General features: G+C 43.8%; 1 protein-coding gene across 1 annotated transcript in view; it reads left to right on the top strand.

Annotated features, from left to right (window-relative positions):
- DIP2B (disco interacting protein 2 homolog B) overlaps window positions 1-9,467 on the top strand; it is a 131,695-nt gene extending 122,228 nt beyond the window's left edge. The window contains exon 38 of the mRNA XM_074980353.1: window positions 57-9,467. Coding sequence (XP_074836454.1) covers window positions 57-309 — 253 coding nt within the window. The 3' untranslated portion in view covers window positions 310-9,467. The remainder of the gene's footprint in view (window positions 1-56) is intronic.
- Window positions 9,468-18,676: the final 9,209 nt, after the last annotated feature.

Here is an 18,676-nt window from a genome sequence, read left to right as displayed (position 1 = left end):
CACATCCACAATATCTGTAGACCTGAACAAAAATGAATATTTTTATTACATTTCAGTGCTGTATTCACATGGACCAATTTGCTGGTGGTTGTTGTGGAGCTGTGCGGCTGTGAACAGGAAGCCCTTGATTTAGTACCTCTAGTTACCAATGTGGTTCTGGAAGAACATTACCTAATTGTGGGAGTTGTGGTGGTGGTTGATCCAGGAGTTATTCCCATCAATTCCAGAGGAGAAAAGCAACGGATGCATCTCCGTGACAGTTTCCTGGCTGATCAGTTAGATCCCATCTACGTGGCATATAATATGTAATGATGCAGAGGGGGTAATGTTCACAAACTTTGTAGGACCACTAAAATAACCAAATAATGGCTATAGAAGTGAAGCTGGTGAAAAGTACTAATACTTGATGTAAAGATTATGCTTGCTACCATATTCCCTTCATTTCATCCTCTGGAATTATGATCTCATCAACAACTGAGGATCAAATGGAAATATGGTATGCAATGGAAAATGTTTGTAACAGTTTACTGAACATTAGCTTAATAGACAATGCAAAGTTGACAAGTGTGAGTTACAAAATTCCTAAGGCCTTTACAGTAGTGTTACTTTTTTCATCTGTTGTATATATTTGTATTTTTATCTAATACTGTTTTATGATTCTATAAGGGGAGGGTTTATTTACTTATGATAATAAACTATTAAGAAGAGAGCCTGCAGCATATAACATACTTTGCAACTGTAGCTATCCATTTCATGGGATCTCACTGCTTATTTAAAATTGTGCCATAACCAACACAATAACTCCCTCTGAAATGAAGACTTACTTATTCCTATAGATGTTTCTTTAATTTAAAATGGATTTTGCCAATGTTTTAAAAAAGTAAATGTTAATATACTTAGCCCATTTTCTATCTACACGAATTAAGTAATGATGAAATCGGAAGTTAGAGGACTTGTAATTTTTGAAGTCCTTAACATAAATTACATACATTATATCTAATGTGAAAAATACAAATACTACATAAGTTTACCTAATTAAATATATATGTAGTCTTATATTGCTGGCCAGAATACGTCATAGTGTGTAGAAGCCTCTGTTTTCAAGGCAGATCTTCCTAAATGAGACTGAAGTATTTAAGCTTTAAACATGACAAAATAAAAAATAGGTAGAAACTGCACTGCATATCCAGAATGCTTAACTGAAACGGATACATCCTTCTGTGACAGCTTTGGTTTTACCTTATTACAGAGCTTTGTGATTGTAAAACAGAAAGCTGAGATTATGGCATAGATTGACAAAAACAATTAAATTCATTGCTGGGGTTATGGCTCCACGTTTAATTTATTCCACAGTGTGCCCACAGTTAAAGCAACAAATGTAATGTGTATAGGGGCTTTATAAGGAAAATACCTTTAATTTCTTTGAGGCATGCAACAGGAAGAATTTGGTAATTTTGGAAGAGTTGACTGCAATTAGTAATGAAATTAAAAAATAAAAAAGGAACAAAATGGCAATGGAAAGCAAAGGAGAATGTTGTTCTAGTGCATGCACGGTGGAAGTACCTTCCAAAAAGTCAAGATTACAGTATCCTGAAATAGTTGGGTCAGTTTGCAGCCTTTATAAATGCTGAAAAGCAGAAGGCTGAAGATGTGCATGAACACTAAACACTGGAAGTTATGGTAGTTCTCTGGCACAGTGGTCTGAGGACAAGATTTGAGAATCAACTCAAAATAATCTTTCATTTAACCTTTGGAAGCATTTGAGCATAGTTGAATTTCTTGTTTATTCCCTTTCTGATTAAGAAAACAAAATATTGGAAGCATATAAGGCCTGATAGTAGAAACTGCAAGAGCTCTTTTGGGCCACGTGTGGTCTGTTATGGAAATACATGCTTAAAATATTTTAATATGTATTTACCCCTGTAACAGGTATACAGTATGCATTCTTTAACAACTATATTAAATGCTGCTTTGACAGCCATCTGTAAACAAGCAGTGGTGCTGTACATGAAATCCACCCCTTATGAATCCTGAACAACACTTCTTCGCCGGGGGGGTTAGTGTTTTAAAATTCAAACCTAAAGCTCTGAATATAGTCTCATGGTATTTATCGTTAATTTGTTATAGAAGTGAAAGGGTACACCTGCATTGACTATGGCAAGTCTAACACAGGGAGAGAAACAAGCAACTTAAAAATTACATTCCTAAGAGTGGATGTTAAATTCCTAGATTTTGAAATAACACCCTCACAGATATTTTAAATGAACAGTATTTCTACAGTCTTGCTGCTAGGTAGTTATAAAATGTACATCACCTCCATATGAAAGTGGTTTTAACATTTTACTGCAGAAATGAGGAAATTGACAAATATGTGGGTAGGTGTTGCTGATACAAACTAAATGCCAGTATAGGTCAGCTAGATACAAGCATATAAATTGCCCATGAGCCCTGACCACGTTGAGAGTATCTTTCCTTTTTATTACACACTTTCCTTGCATGCCCAGGATGATTAGCAATGCAACCTCATTTTGTTCTCCAGACTTTTCTGAAAGGACATTTTATATCCAAATTACTTTTTATGTATTATTTTAACAATTTTAAATCCATGTCTATTGGGCAAAAACCACAGGACTACTCTAGAAATTTCTTTGATTAGAACCGTATTTATGAAAATTCACAAATGTAATATAAATTTAATCAAGGATTGCTCATATGTGCAGAGGAGAGTGATTCTTCTAGAGTGGCATTTTGGAATTTTCAGTCTGAAAGGCTGAAGTTCTCTCTTTGACACAGAAAAGCTCCATGATTTTGATTTCTCCTCTGTCCATCTCTGCTTGGATTTCTAGAAACTGATTAATTTTTAAAATCTGTCCAGTTTGGTGTGATTTTAATTACTATATCTTGAGCCATACAGTTCTGTGACTAGGGACTACTAATGGATTCAAATTGTAATGTACAGTCTTTTTGACCCTTCAGTGACCACAAAGCCCACATATTGTTTCCTGATAAGTGGCATATAGAAATGGCCAATTTTGAGACTATGGGATGCCTCTTGAGTGTGTTCAGTATAATAGGAAGAAAGCATGTTCTGAAGACCAGGAAGTCCTGGATTCTAATCAGTTCTGATGCTGACTTGCTATGTAGCCTTGGCCAAGTCATTGCGTTGTCTCAGTTTGAAAATCTATAGATGGGAACGTAATCTAATCCTTACAGTTTCTCTGTAAATAACTAGTTATACAGCACTAAGTGGTAGTTACTAATGTCTCTTTGAGGTTGGGAGGCTAAGTCATGCTCTTCCAAACTGATTAACTTATGTGATTTATCTCGGGAGAGCCTTGAGAGATATAACCAATGCACTCTAAAATATTTTCTCATTTTAACAGAGGAGAATCCTCTTTATGTGAATGATTCCTGACATTTAGATTCAGGAATCTGGCTGGCCACCAAAGGCTTTGGTACTAGCTGTTCCTGTGGACAGCTAGATTTGCCTGGGCCCCCTATAACCATGTATGGTACCTTTTGAATCTAGCAGTGAGTCCAAAGTGGCAAACCTGCTCATATTCAGATCTGCACTCCAGTTTGGCTTTATGCAATTCATCTCGCTATGGAATCAAAATAAACATCCCATTAGTGTCCATGCCATGAATCTGAGTTGAGAGCTGCAGTGTACTCTGACAACAGTTAGCCCTGAACTAATTAAGTTCTTATACACCTTAATTTTGTATGATTACTGCCCTAGCAAAAGTATTTGTGGCATAAAATTATAGTACTTTTATATAAAAGTCAGTCTGTTAACACTTACCCTGCATTTCTGATAACTGCGTGATTAAGTTGGGTCACACCAATTGTCCTGGATATAAAATTGTAAAAATAAAATTACATTTTTAGCCTAAATGCAATTTTTCTTTAATTACTGTCCACGTATTTACCATTGTCAAAATCAGACTACAACATTATGTAATTATGTATAAAGGTTTTTTATTTATTGGAAATTAGAGTAGGTATACATTTTTAAATTTAACTGGCTAGACAATGTTCCTTAATGCATTGATGGTGTTTCCTTTGTCTTGTGTTAATAAATGTTAATGCCTGATTGGTTTCTTAGTTCTTCATCTGCTGTCTCTCTAAACTTCCTTGAGGAAGTAAACATTGGTTTTTGTTTGTTCTGGTGAATTTGGGAGCATGAAAGAATTCTTTAAATGCCTTAAATTGTTTGTATTCTCTGATGTATGCAAAAGCCAGCTGCATTACTCTGTACTAGCAACGTGAATCTGTGAAGAACTGAACACTCTCAGCTTCCATCAGAAAGGTACACAGACCTAAAGTACTGGGCTCCTGTATCATTTCAGATCAGATTATAGTTGAAATCCATTGTTGAGGGAGGGTTAATGTGCAATCAAAACATTACACATTTATTTTTAATATTTTACTTAAATTATTGAAAATGGACCATCACTTGACTTTGGTTTTGAATGAGATTTATTAATTGGAATTTCTCATAAGTAGGTGATAAGCAATTGCAATTGCTCAATCTCAAAATATTTTAGTTTATAAAATACTTGTTTACATTAAGAGAAAAATTAAAGCTTTCATGCTGAATTTTACAGAGTGCTCAGCATTACATTTCAGTGGGAGCAGAGTTATGCCAATGCCAAGTGCTTTTGAAAATCTCACCCTCAAATACAGATTGAACCTCTATAATCCAGAACATTTTCATCTGGCAGACTCTGTAATCCAGCATGGTTTTAGTTAGCCAGACAGCTACTTATCATGGGTGTGGCCGAGTTTTCCCATTGCCCTGTGAAGTTTGTTTACAGCCACCAGTCTTGGCTCTGTGTTCTGTGCTGTTGTTTAGCTGTAATTTACCCCGAAATGTCTTCTAAGTGCCCAATAAGCAGTGGAAGTGTTTGGTAATGTTCTAGACAATACTGACCTCTTGTTGTCCAGCAAATTCTCTTATCTGGCACAGATCAGGTCCTGAGGATGCGAGACTGAGGTTCAACCTGTATTTGTCTTGCATAACTAAAGGTCCTATCCAGCACAATGCTGAGCATCTTGCAAATCCCACTGAAACCACTGAGCATTGAATACACTCAGCAAGTTACGAGATCCAGCCCTCTGTGGTTTACTATGGTTACTTTCACCTGATAAAAGTTTCCGTATCAATAATAACTGAATTTTGAAGTGAAACAAACTTATAATTTAAAACTAGGAATCACTTTTGATCTAGTTTACTGTCACGCTAAATTATTTATATAGAAAAGATATACCAGTGGAACACAATTTACATGTACAGTACCTGTAAAGTTGCATTCTGATTACCCTTGAACATGTTTGGCATATCAGCCAATTAGAAAAGCAGCCTATCTAAACAGCAAATAGATGTGTAAAAGTTCAGCCTTCCTGTAATCTGATTTAAAAGAATATAATTTTATGGTGTGACTTTTAGCATAATTGCAATTTCCTAGGGTGCTTTCACTACATGCACAGCTCAGTTTGCTCACTTTATCATGTTCCACAAAATTGTCAATTTTAGTAAATATAGATTTTTGCAATACAAGTTCGTTTTTTAAGGTATATTATCTTTGTACTCCTGCATTAATATCAGTTAAGCCATTTAAAGGGTTGACTTAATTTAAGCACTGTATTCTTAACTGTTTTGGAAATTATTTGTATTCCTAATAGTTTACTTTGATAGACATATTAAGGGTTTTTTTTTTCTTGACCTCGGACTATGCCTGTTGGCCCCATTTATTTGTCAGGAAACATTTTTATGCCAATTTTCTCTTCAGAACACCGTGAGATCACTGAAAACCGTCACTGATGTATACAGGATAATAATATAAATAAAGTTGGAAAGAATATTAGATTATGTTGAGGTATTGATTTTAAAACCTAGGCGGAATAAACACACACTTAAATTTTGTAATTCCAGGCAGTATTTGTTTTGTGGCCAGCATTTATCATCATGAACTCTGTGCTCAAAAACTAACTACAGTAAAAGCTTTATTATTTGGCACTTTAATATCTGGAAAACTTGGTTAGCTGGCATCTGCCATAGATGGCAAAACAATTCCCCCTTCAGTTAACTGGAAAAATTCTGGTAGCTATCTGGCATCATTTTCCAGTGTTTGTGGAAGTTGTGTGTGTTTGGTCGTGGGGCAGGAGAGGAGTCGTAAATTACAATACTGTATATAATAATAGTGTTAAAAGTGTAGCATTAGGTAAAGTTATTTAATTTCTTAAACATTTTTTGAGTTTGGCAAAAAGAAGTTTAAGTAACTGGCACATTTGATTAACTGCAACCCCATCTCCCATGCATGCCAGAAAACAAAGCTTTTGCTGTTTATAGAGATTGTTTAAAAGAAGCCTTACCTACTTCAAGTACCTGTACATGTAAATAAATACTTTGAAAAAGGTAAGATTATAATCCAGGTCTATCTACTGTGTGTCTAAATGTGTACGTGGATAATTCCAAACAGGCTTTTCCAAAAACCCTAAATGGCAGTCCTACCATGCTTTCTTCTATATTAACACATTCCCTTTCCAGAAAGCCTTTTTCACACAGCAGAACATGCTATAATATCCCTATTTCTAGGGAACATAATGATTTATTCAGTCTTATTTATGTGGAGAACTATGTAAATATAAAAGGATATTCTGACTAAAGAGACCTGAATCATATGAATACCCAACATAACTACAATGCTCAGTGCTTTGTTAGTTACACTACTCTAATACCTTTTATCATGCCTTTCAAGAAGTGGGCTTAGATTTCAGTTATCTAAATTTATTGGGTGATTTTTAGGACACGTTCGATTTTGGTTTCAACAGTGGCGTTTGTCTCTTGTGTCTACTAAAACAAGCCCATAGCAGGACAGTGTGCCAAGATGCCTTGCAGTGAAATAAGCTACTGCTTCCAATATGAAATGTATATCAAAATGGCATTGGAGAAAGAGCTTGGTATTAAGGTGACATCTACATGAACAAGTTTTTTTCAAAAATTCACGTCTCTCTTGAAAAATCCTGCAGAGCGTCTACACACAAAATGCATTCTTTTGATATTCAATCAGAACACAGCACTTTTTCCGGCGGCCTTCTTCTGCTTTTGAATGAGGAAGAGCACCTTTTCAAAAAAGATTATTTCAGAAAAAACAAGAGTAGACACCCCAGGGGCCCTTTCTTTGAAGGAGCAGTCCTCCTGGGCACCAAATTTTTCGATCCGTGGTGTTTCCTGGCCCATTCTTTTAAAAAAAAAAAAAAAAAAAAAAAAAAAAATGGGGGTGTGGCCACTATCGAAAGATGACTGATTTTTTTTTTAATCCCCTTTTTTTTGTGTGGTCACAATCTTTCAAATGAAGTTTTTTCAGAAGAGATCTTCTCAAAACTTCTTATGAAGGACCAATGCAGTGCAGCCCTGTCCTAACTGTTTTCCTCAGCCACCCCCATCAGCTAGTTTCCTGGAATGGGAAATACAACATTATTAGAGTGTCTTCAGAAATGTAGATTCTCTGTTGGAACAATATTGTTAAATTTAATAGCAATCCTCCAAACCACTCTGTGGCCCTTTCATTATAGGGTTCTAGTATTCAGGTGACCAAAATTTAGGGTTCTGTTGCTTGCCTTAAGTCACATCTACAGCTAGAGTTCAGCTCCCTTGCCAACCATTGGGAGTAATGAGGTATTATAATTGCTTTAACAAACTAGAAGTCTGAAACAAATCAAATACTTGTGTTTTTCCCTTCAAAAGCAAACCTTTTACAATTTTGTGCATACCTGAGGCAAAAGAGACTTTATACAATAATTAAGTTAAAGGGTCAGTGTAATGTAAAATTTGTCCCCAATTTAGAGTTTTTGAGTTGGAGAGAACTTCTGTAAAATCTATAGTCCGTAAAACACCATTTAATTATATTTCAAAATTAAACTAACAATTAAAAACTTCCTTTCCATTATATGTAACACAACACAGTATAATGTTAGTGCAAGAAAGTAAATTCTGCTACTAGAAACTAATTGGAAAAAAAAAGGAATTGATTAGTATTATTGTCTGAGCTTCAGAACTAAAGTGAAATGTAAATAATTTAAAATTTAACAAGAATGATAAACTTTTTAAAAGAAAATAACTGGGAAGGGACTGATTTTAAAAGTCAATTCCAATTAAACTTTTAATAAAAAATAAAACAAATCTCCTAGTGTACATATTAAAAACTTAAACATAGGGGGAAAAGTGTAAAGGTTACATGCCTAAAGGTTTTGATGACAGTTACCAAAATCCTGTTGATTTGTGTGTTGCTGGCAGCAGGGGAAGGTGCATGGCTTATGTGCATATACAGTGCAAAGCATTTACATTATATTTACTGGCCTTTGAGGGACTGCTCCAACACTCATTGAAGTCCATGGAAAGACTCCACCTCACTTAATATGTGGATCAGTCTTGACACTGCTTCCATTACAGTAAATAGTTAAACTCAATGGGCTTGCCTACACTACCACCTTCCTTTGAAGGAAGGATGGTAATTAGGATGTTGGGAGTTTACTAATGAAGTGGTGCTGTGCATAGGCAGCACTTCATTAAGCAAATCTCCCTTACCCCCCTGGCAACGCCGAAGTTTTAAAGTTCGAAGTACCGGCATGCCTCTAGCCACGGCTCACCAGCTGGTACTTCAAAGTGCCGGGGCAACTTCAAAGTCCCCTTACTCCTCAAAACTTCGAAGTTGCTGCGGGGGAGTTTGCTTAATGAACTGCTGCCTATGCACAGCAGCTCTTCATTAGTAAACTCCCAACACCCTAAATACCATCTTTCCTTTAAAGGAAAGTGGTAGTGTAGACAAGCCCAATGTGAGCTGAACCCTAAATGTAGCTGTGAAAGAATCACTGTGAACAGAAAGGGAATGTTACTCATTATGTACTGTACTAATTACAAGTTGCAACTTTGATTAATTTTTTTGATTATTTATGCAGACAAAAGGTAGCAATCTGTATGTATGTTGCAATCTGAGTAAGAATGTCTGTAATGCTAAATTTACATGTTTGATCGTTGCTCTTAGTCTAAAGCCACCTTTACTATGCAATGAGGCTAAAGGGAAATTGAGGTCTATTTTCAGTGGTGTAACTTCCTCTATTTTAAAGTGTATTGAAACAATAATAGTTGTTTAACAAGAATTGCTTAAAATTGCATAGCATTGTATTTGGCATACATATATACCATTTTAAGGGAAATATATTTTTTCTGGAATTGGTTTATTACTGTATTTAAATTCTGATGGATTAGAAGTTCACCACCAGTAAATTTAAGTACAATTTTGTGGCAGAATTTGATGTTTTGCTTTATTTGTGTTTGACTGGTACATCTGATTCCTTTTTTTTTCACATTTCAGTTGCAAAATAAAACTATAAATGCTTTTATTTTTGTTTTGTTATGAGTGATTTCTTGAATATGAATTAGAGGGATCAAGCGATGCAGAAGGGATCTGGCCAAAGTCAATTTAGTGTGTTTGGTGTTACATTTGGGCTATGTCTAGGCTAGCCCCAGAACTTCGAAAGGGGCATGATAATGAACCTAACTGAAAGATGCTAATGAGGTACTGTCATGAATATGCAGCACCTCATTAGCATAATGGCAGCCACAAGCACTTCAAAAAAGCTGCTTTCGCTCGCGTGGCTCATCTACATGGGGTCCTTTTTAAAAGGACCCTGCACAATTTGAAATCCTCTTATTCCTATAACCAGTGTGCGGGGTCCTTTCAAAAAGAACCCTGTGTAGACAAGCCGCACACAAGCGAAAGCAGTACTTTCAAAGTGCTGTGGCTGCCATTATGCTAATGAGGTGCTGCATATTCATAGAAACACCTCATTAGCATCTTTTGATTAGGCTTATTATTATGCCCCTTTTGAAGTTCTGGGGCTAGTATAGACATAGTCTTAAACAGATCCTTTCTTACTATTGGATGTTTTTCTCTCTTTCTTTCCACAACCTGTCAGACAAGTTGCATAGGGTTCTTTGTGCTCTTGTGCAATCTGTTTGCACTGTCAACAGTGCATTAGTTGACCTTTATATAAACCTAGAACTAAAGAACAATATTGATGCTTTAAGGAAAGATACCCTCAGAAAGTACAGTCATAGTCAAAGAATTACTTGTAAACCCTACTCTTATTGCATTCTTCCCTTATGATTCCTCCACAGCTGTTTTTATGTATTTAGAGTGGAAGGTATTTCTGGGCTGTAAGCATCATTTTATCATGTGTGTAGTGCAAGAAGGTACCAGTTTCTGAGTGTGACCTGTTGGTATTACAATATAATAATTCAAGCCATGTCCTGTTTTTTATCTTCTGCTGTGATCCAGTCTCCCCTTCCTGGTCTTCCCACCAAGTAACCTGCTAGGTCGGGGTGGGCAATTAAAATGTGGTGGCCCACCACGATGTTTAGCTGCACCTCTGTAGGTATCAGGCCATCACAGCTCTTGTTGGCAGCAGATAACTGTTTGCAACCAATGGGAGTGGCAAGAGGTAGCCTGGATCAGGACACTGCGTCCCACCACTCCCACTGGCTGCAAATTGCAACCTGCAGCCAATGAGAGCTGTGATCATCTGATAACTGTTGAAGTGCAGGGAAATAGAGTTAGGGGCCCACCAGGGACTAGCCCTGGCTGACCAGATTCAATCCATGGACCAGCATTTGCCCACTCCTTTGCTAGATCAAGAGCTCCTCCACCTTGAGATTGTTGCAAATTCCATTTCCATGTTCCCACCAGATAATTAAACCACAAGCACAGAGGTACTAGATGTACAGATATGAGACATGGGTGTTAACGAAAGATTTGAAAAGAAGAATATTGGCATTTGAAAGGAGTTGTTATAGAAAGATTCTGAGAATAGAATGGATGCAGAAGGTCACCAATGAGGAATTATATAGAAAGATACAGCCGAAAGAGAATCTGTTGGTGAAGGTTATAAAACGAAAGCTACAACTATTTGGGCATATTTGCAGAATGAATGACGAACGAAAAATCAAGAGCCTGGTATTCGGCATAATGGAACAGGAGAGGCACACCTCACAGAGAATGGGTAGATGATACAGTAGGTCGGTGGGGAACTAGTCTACAGAAACTAAGCCACTCCACACTGGACAGGGAAAAACGGAAAGGAATAGTGAGAGAGGCATCTGACACCAAGGGGTACTGAGACCACGGTTATTGATGATGATAACAGAGGTACTAAAAGACTAACCAATAATACTGAAAAACACAGATGGAACACAACCAATACCCCACCTGCCTACCATAATCCTAGAATTTCCCAAGCAGTACAGAAAGATATAATCAGCACAGTTGATAGCGAGATCAACAAGTGCATTGGAAAAGCCGCGACAACGTTCTCCAGGCTGACGAAGAGAGTATGGGCTAACAATAAGCTCACTGTACACACCCTGGTGCAGGTCTACGCAGCCTGTGTTTTGAGCACACTGCTGTACGCCAGTGAAACATGGACTTTGTGCTCAAAACAAGAGCAGCGGCTCAACACATTCCACATGCGCTGCCTTAGGCACATACTCGGTATCTCATGGCAGGACAAGGTCCCCAGTAGCGCAGTCTTTGAGAGGGCAGGCACCGCCTCCATGTTCACCCTTCTCAAACAGAGGCGTATGCGCTGGCTGGGCCATGTCTCTCACATGACGGCTGGCTGAATGCAGAAGGACCTCCTCTTCGGCAAACTGGCGTCTGGAAAGAGGCCAAAAGGGTGACCTAAATTGCGCTACAAGGACACGTGCAAGAGTGACCTCAGTGCTCTATCAGTGTGAACACCTGGCATTCGCTTGCCTCAGACAGGCATGCCTGGAAACGGAGTGAAGGAAGCTCTTGCTTTGTATGAAACTACCTTGGTGAAGGAAGTGGAAGACAGGAGAGCCCTCAGAAAGATCCATGCCCGTGATACCAGAGCGACATCTGCCTGCTGCTGCTCACAGTGCGGAAAGGACTACCACTCCTGGATTGGATTGCACAGCCACAGAAGACTCTGCTTGAATCAGTCCAACTGGGGTGCAAACCCATGATCCCTCAGGATCGAAGGATGCTGACTACCTAATCAGCACGGTATCAACATGAAGACCCTGTGTGCAGAACAAAATAAAGCCTGTCAGTAGTCGAAATAAAAGCTACCTTCAGGAGAAAATAATTACAAAATCTCCTAATAAATTGTTTGGTTGCTGTGCACCTTCAAACAGCTGCTGCTTTCTACCACAATGGTTCACAGAATCATAGAATACTAGGACTGGAAGGGACCTCGAGAGGCCATTGAGTCCAGCCCCCTGCCCTCATGGCAGGACCAAGTACTGTCTAAACCATCCCTGATAGACATCTATGTAACCTGTTCTTAAATATCTTCAGCGATGGCGATTCCACAACCTCCCTTGGCAATTTATTCCACTGTTTGACCACCCTGATAGTTAGGAACTTTTTCCTAATGTGCAACCTAAAACTCCCTTGCTGCAGTTTAAATCCAGTGCCTCTTGTTCTATCCTCAGAGGCCAAAAAGACCAAGTTCTTCTTCGAGTGTCCCTGTGGGTGCTCCACAATAGGTGTCGGGCTTGCCCGGCGCCGCAGATCGGATCTTCCAAGCAGTTTCTGCCGGACCGCGCATGCGCCGGCGCGCACCGCTCCCTTGCACGCTCCTGGCCATGTGCGCGATCCGGTCCCCGCCAGTTCCTCTTAACCGCCGTCAGCTGCAGACGGAATCCGAACTAGGCTAAGGCCAAGTAGCGTATTCAATGACTTTAACTGTTTTTCTTTAAAGTTTTTCAAGTACTTAGGCTACTGCAAGTTAGCCGGTTGTTATTTTTGCAAAAAAAAAAACAAAAAACCAAAAGCAACAAACAAACTACAAGCGGGACAGCTTCAATCCAGTCCCAGTAACAAGCGCCGGAGGCCAGGAGCATAGGGCCATCAGCCCTCCTGCTGCGGCAGGCCATCGGAAGGGGAAAACAGCACAGAGAAGGTGCTAAGTACCCGTTTAACAACTGAAAGACTCACCAACAATGTCCTCTTCAGGATTTAAAAAAATGTGAGTCCTGCCGAGAGGCGACGCCAGCGTCCGATGGGCACAGTCTATGCATAAGGTGCCTTGGGGAGTCCCATGTTGCACAGAAATGCTCCTTCTGTGCTAAATTAACAGCCAGAGCAAGGAGAGACAGGGAGATGCGGCTTAAAATGCTGCTTTTTGATAAGGCCCTCTAGCCAGACGTGCCGGAGCAGCCGCAGCAGGAGGGACCCTCCGGGGCCCATAAAAGGAAAGCTGCCTCCCTCACCCCATCAGCGCAAAAACGGAGGAAAGCCTCCCCAGCCCGATCCCTGCCAGCAGCAACAGCGAGCGGGACGGGAGGAGCGAGCAGCCCCCAGCCGCAGCAACAGCTGATCGGCGGCGGCACGGAGAGCCACGTGGAAGCGGCTCAGCCTCCGATAATCAGCCAGCCGCCCCGCACCGCAGGCAGGGCGGCGGCTAAACAAGCGCCGGTACCAGCGGCACTGCAGGCAGCGGCACCGACCCCCGGGGAACTGGCGGTGCAGAGCGCGCAGGCACGCAGCCTGCAGGCACCGAAGGACACCGCACGTGCGGCACCGCCTTCGAGCGTGCCTAGCACAGTGCGGACGGGGCCGGGATCCCCTGTGTGTCAGGGGGCGGAGTTACCTCCTCCAGGGAGGGGGAAGGCTGCACACAAGAGGAGGCATTGCAGCCCCTCTCCAGACAGGGCTGTGGAGTTGCTTTCTCACAGCCCTCCGCTTATGTTGCAGACTCCAACCAGAAGGCAGGGGTCCCCCCTAGCCTACCCGGAGCCCCCTTCTCCATTTTTGCAACCAGCCTCACCCTGGCTGGGACCACCTTCACCCTTCCTGGGGTTTGAACCGCTGGACTATTATGCAAAATCGCTCTCTCCAGTGTCTCAACGATCTCCCTCCCCCAGATGCAGAGGGTATGCACCAAGGGAGTGGTCTAGGTCACCTTCCCAAGAACAGTGCCTATACTGCCATGGTCGCCCCTACCACGCGGGGCATAGACACCATCAGCAATCTACTAGGGAAAGATCCCCACAGACGATCTCGTACCCCCGAGGGCAATTGCGACCGGGGACAGAGACTCAAGCATCTCAGGGGGGACTGGTTATGGAACCCCGAGATTTTCCCTCGCAAACCTCTAGCGAGAGGGTGTACCATCACCAGCAGGAACCGGAAGGGTCCAGAGAGACGTACCCCAGCGGTTCCTCGCTCTCCTCCCCGGACGAGGCTACAGCCCCGGGGGACGTCCATCCTCCGGACGATCTCAAACAGTTTCAAGAGCTGTTTAAGAGGGTGGCCTTCACGCAAGGCATCCAGACAGCAGAGGTGCAAGAGAAACACCATAAGCTCCTCAAAAATTTGAGACCTCCGGCCTCCTCCAGAGTAGCAATACCGCTTGATGAAGCGATCTTAGAGTCCGCCACTACGATATGGCAGACCCCTGCGACTATTCCGCCTGTCCAAAAGAGAGCGGATAAGAAATACTTCGTGCCGGCGAAGGGCATGGAGTTCCTGTTCAGCCACCCACAGCCAAATTCCTTGGTGGTGGAGTCGTCGCAACAAAGATCAAAGACATCTCAATTCAGGACAGGGGGAACAGACAAAGATGCCAAGAAGCTAGAGCTGTTCGGCAGAAAGGTCTACTCCTCCTCCACTTTAACGTTGCGAATGGCAAATTACGCAGCGCACTTAGCGAACCATAATTTCGACAACTATTCCAGGTTAACCTCCCTCATGGACTCGCTTCCGGAGGACAAAAAGCTGGTGCTTAAGGCCATAGTGCAAGAAGGCTACGCGGCCTCGAGGACGGGAGTTCAGATCGCCCTGGACGTTGCGGACACAGCAGCACGTTCCACAGCAACGGCAGTGGTGATGCGAAGGGAGTCCTGGCTCCAGACTTCGGGTATACCGAGGGATCTGCAGGCGAAGATAGTTGATCTTCCCTTCGACTCGCAGAAGCTGTTTGCTGAATCAACTGACTCGGTCCTTCATTCCAGTAAAGATTCAAGAGCCACACTCAGGACCCTGGGGATTTACACCCCTCCATACACAAAGAAAAGGTACTACCCTCAACAAAGACGGTACCAGTACCAGCAACAGCGCCCCCAGTACCACAGGGGTTACGAGCAAGGGCGACATCAACAGCACCAGCAGTACAGAACTCCCAGGCGACGTTCACAACAGAGCCGTGCGTCCTCGGGGCGGGGCCAAAGGCCACAAGTTTGACATACAGATCCAGGGCTGCGCCATCACTACCATCGCACAAGGTCATCCGAAGCGACTATTCCACCATCGCCTCCGACCATTCTACGACCAGTGGCAAAGGATCACCACAGACGAATGGGTGCTGGAGATCATAGCCACGGGGTACGCCATCCCCTTCCAGTCGCTCCCACCGTCACGACCTCCACCCAAGCCCCACCTCCAGGAGGCCTCCCATGTAGCGAGGCTCAGGCAGGAGGTGGACCATCTCATGCTCATAGGGGCAGTGGAAAGAGTGCCGGAGCAACTGCAAGGGAAAGGGTTCTACTCCAGGTACTTCCTCACGGAGAAAAAGACAGGAGGCTGAAGGCCCATCTTAGACCTTCGCGGCCTCAACAGGTACCTGCGCAAGCAACGTTTTCGGATGACCACAATCGCCTCCATCCTTACAGCACTGGACGATGGAGACTGGTTCGCAGCCCTCGATTTACAAGACGCGTACTTCCATATAACTATCCATCCGGCTCACCAGCGATTCCTCCGGTTCATGGTAGGCAACGAACACTTCCAATACAAGGTCCTACAGTTTGGCCTCTCCTCGGCCCCCAGAGTCTTCACCAAGACCTTGGCAGTGGTGTCAGCCTACCTGCACAGACAGGGGGTATTTATTTTCCCGTATCTGGACGACTGCCTGCTCAAAGGGGCCTCGAAGGGGGAGGTTCTGTGCATGATACGCGTCACAGCAAACACGTTCTCTTCACTCGGCCTGGTTATCCATCTGGCAAAATCAAAAATAGACCCCACACAGGACATAGAGTTCATAGGGGCTCGCATAAACTCGGTTACAGCGAGAGTATATCTACCAGAGGCTCGCTTTCGGGCCATCGGTTCCCTCGTGCAGGTCATCACCTTCAGCCCTACGGTGCCGGTCTTGATGTGCTTGCAGCTGCTGGGCCACATGGCAGCGGCGACGTTCGTAGTATAGAACGCCAGGTTACACATGCGCAGCATGCAGCACTGGCTGGCGAGTGTATACAAACCGGCAGTACACACCGTTCACAGGGTGGTGTCGCCCACAGCCGGGGTGCGCAAATCCCTACAATGGTGGGTAAACCCCAGGAACCTGCTAACAGGGGTACCCTTCCACCAGCTGCAAATATCGGTTTTTCTCACTACAGATGCCTCCCTCATAGGGTGGGGAGCGCACATGGGCGAAGAGGTGACTCAAGGACTGTGGTCACCCACGGAACAGTCACTACACATAAATATACTGGAGCTCAGAGCAGTGTTCAACGCCTGCAGACACTTTCGAGACCACATACAAGGCAAAGTCGTCGGGATCAGTACAGACAATACCTCCACCATGTTTTATATAAACAGGCGAGGAGCTCGATCCCGTGCCTTATGCGCAGAAGCAATCCGCTTATGGAACTGGTGCATCGCCAACAATATAATCTTGAAAGCCTCATACTTGCCGGGTGCGCACAATGTGAAGGCAGACCAGCTGAGCAGGCGTTTTGCACTCACACACGAGTGGCAGATCCGTCCCGATCTGCTACGGCCGATTTTCCACGCATGGGGTTTTCCCCAAATAGACCTGTTTGCCACTCAGCACAACAAGAAGTGCCCATGATTCTGCTCCAGGGCAGGACTGGGATGGGGGTCCCTGGGGGATGCGTTCACAATCCCGTGGAGGGGCCCCCTGCTTTGTGTGTTTCCTCCCACAGTGCTGATCCACAAAGTCTTGCAGAAAGCCAGGAGGGAAAGGGCCCGGATGATCCTGATAGTCCCAACGTGGGATCGACAACAATGGTTCCCCCTACTCCTGCGCATGTCGGACCGTCCACCGATGCCTCTTCCGGTGGCGCCGGATCTGCTCACGCAAGCCCAGGGGTCCATAGTGCACCCGCACCCCCAAAGCCTGTGACTGCAAGCGTGGTTAATCCATGGCTCGGCTCCCTAGAGAGCACATGCACAGTGGAAGTACAGCAAGTCCTAGAAAGTAGCAGGAGGACTTCCACCAGGAAGACCTACAAGCAAAAATGGACTCGCTTCACGGCTTGGTGTTCTACCAAACAGCTGGCCCCCCTTTTGGCGCCTATACCTACAATACTAGAGTATTTACTGGACCTCAAGAGAGGAGGACTCTCGCTATCCTCGTTGAAGGTCCACCTTGCCGCCATCTCGGCGTTCAGACATGAGGAGGAAGGGCACACGGTGTTCACCCACCCTATGGTTACCAGGTTCCTCAAAGGGTTGGTAAACCTATACCCCCCTCGGAAACCGATTCCACCTTCGTGGAACTTGGACCTGGTGCTTACCACGCTAATGGGACCACCGTTCGAGCCCTTGGCCACGGTTCCCCTCCGCCTCCTTACAATAAAGACGACCTTTCTTCTTGCAATTACGTCAGCTCGTAGGGTGAGCGAGCTCGCGGCAGTCATGGCAACGCCACCCTGCACTGTTTTTTCCAAGGAGGCGGTAACCATACGGCTGCATCCAGCCTTTGTTCCCAAAGTTTCTTCCGAGTTTCACATTAACGAACCTATTGTTCTACCCTCGTTTTATCCAAAGCCTCATAACTCCAACGAAGAGGCGCGCCTACACCTCCTGGACGTGAGGAGGGCGCTAGCCTTCTACATAGACAGGACCAAGTCCTTCCGGAAAACGGATAGACTCCTAGTCTCCCTCGCTCCCAAATTGAAAGGAGAAGGTCTCTCCTCGCAGAGAATCTCAAAGCACATTGTATCCTGCATAAAAATGTGCTACGAGCTCAAAAAGACTCCTTTATTGGCCAATCCCAGGGCTCATTCCACTAGGGCGGTGGCGGCATCAACAGCCTTTTTCAAGGGCGTTGCGTTAAAAGACATTTGCAGAGCGGCGACCTGGTCATCCTACGACACCTTCGCCAAACATTACGCCCTTCACAGGGTATTCCAAGAGAATACCCGTCTCTCTGCAGCGGTCCTCTCGGGGACAAGCTGCACATAATCCGATTACCCACCTCCTATCTTGGGTTACTGCTGGGTAGTCACCTATTGTGGAGCACCCACAGGGACACTCGAAGAAGAAAGAAAAGTTACTCACCGTACTTCGAGATGTGTCCCCGTGGGTGCTCCACTACCCGCCCATCCTCCCCGCTTCGGATCTCTGTTAGTGTTTTGCAGGGGCACCCGAGGCGGTTGGTCGAGGAATTGGCGGGGACCGGATCGCGCACATGGCCAGGAGCGCGCAAGGGAGCGGCGCGCGCCGGCGCATGCGCGGTCTGGCAGAAACTGCTTGGAAGATCCGATCTGCGGCGCCGGGCAAGCCCGACACCTATTGTGGAGCACCCACGGGGACACATCTCGAAGAACCACCGTTACTACGGTGAGTAACTTTTCTTTTTCTTCCCCCTCAATATTCTCTTTTCTGAACTAAACAAGATC

The sequence above is a fragment of the Carettochelys insculpta genome, chromosome 29, assembly GCF_033958435.1.
Source record: "Carettochelys insculpta isolate YL-2023 chromosome 29, ASM3395843v1, whole genome shotgun sequence".
NCBI classification, from domain to species: Eukaryota; Metazoa; Chordata; order Testudines; family Carettochelyidae; genus Carettochelys; species Carettochelys insculpta.
The sequence above is the reverse complement of the archived record's forward strand: the minus strand, read 5'-3'. Positions and strand labels throughout refer to the sequence as shown.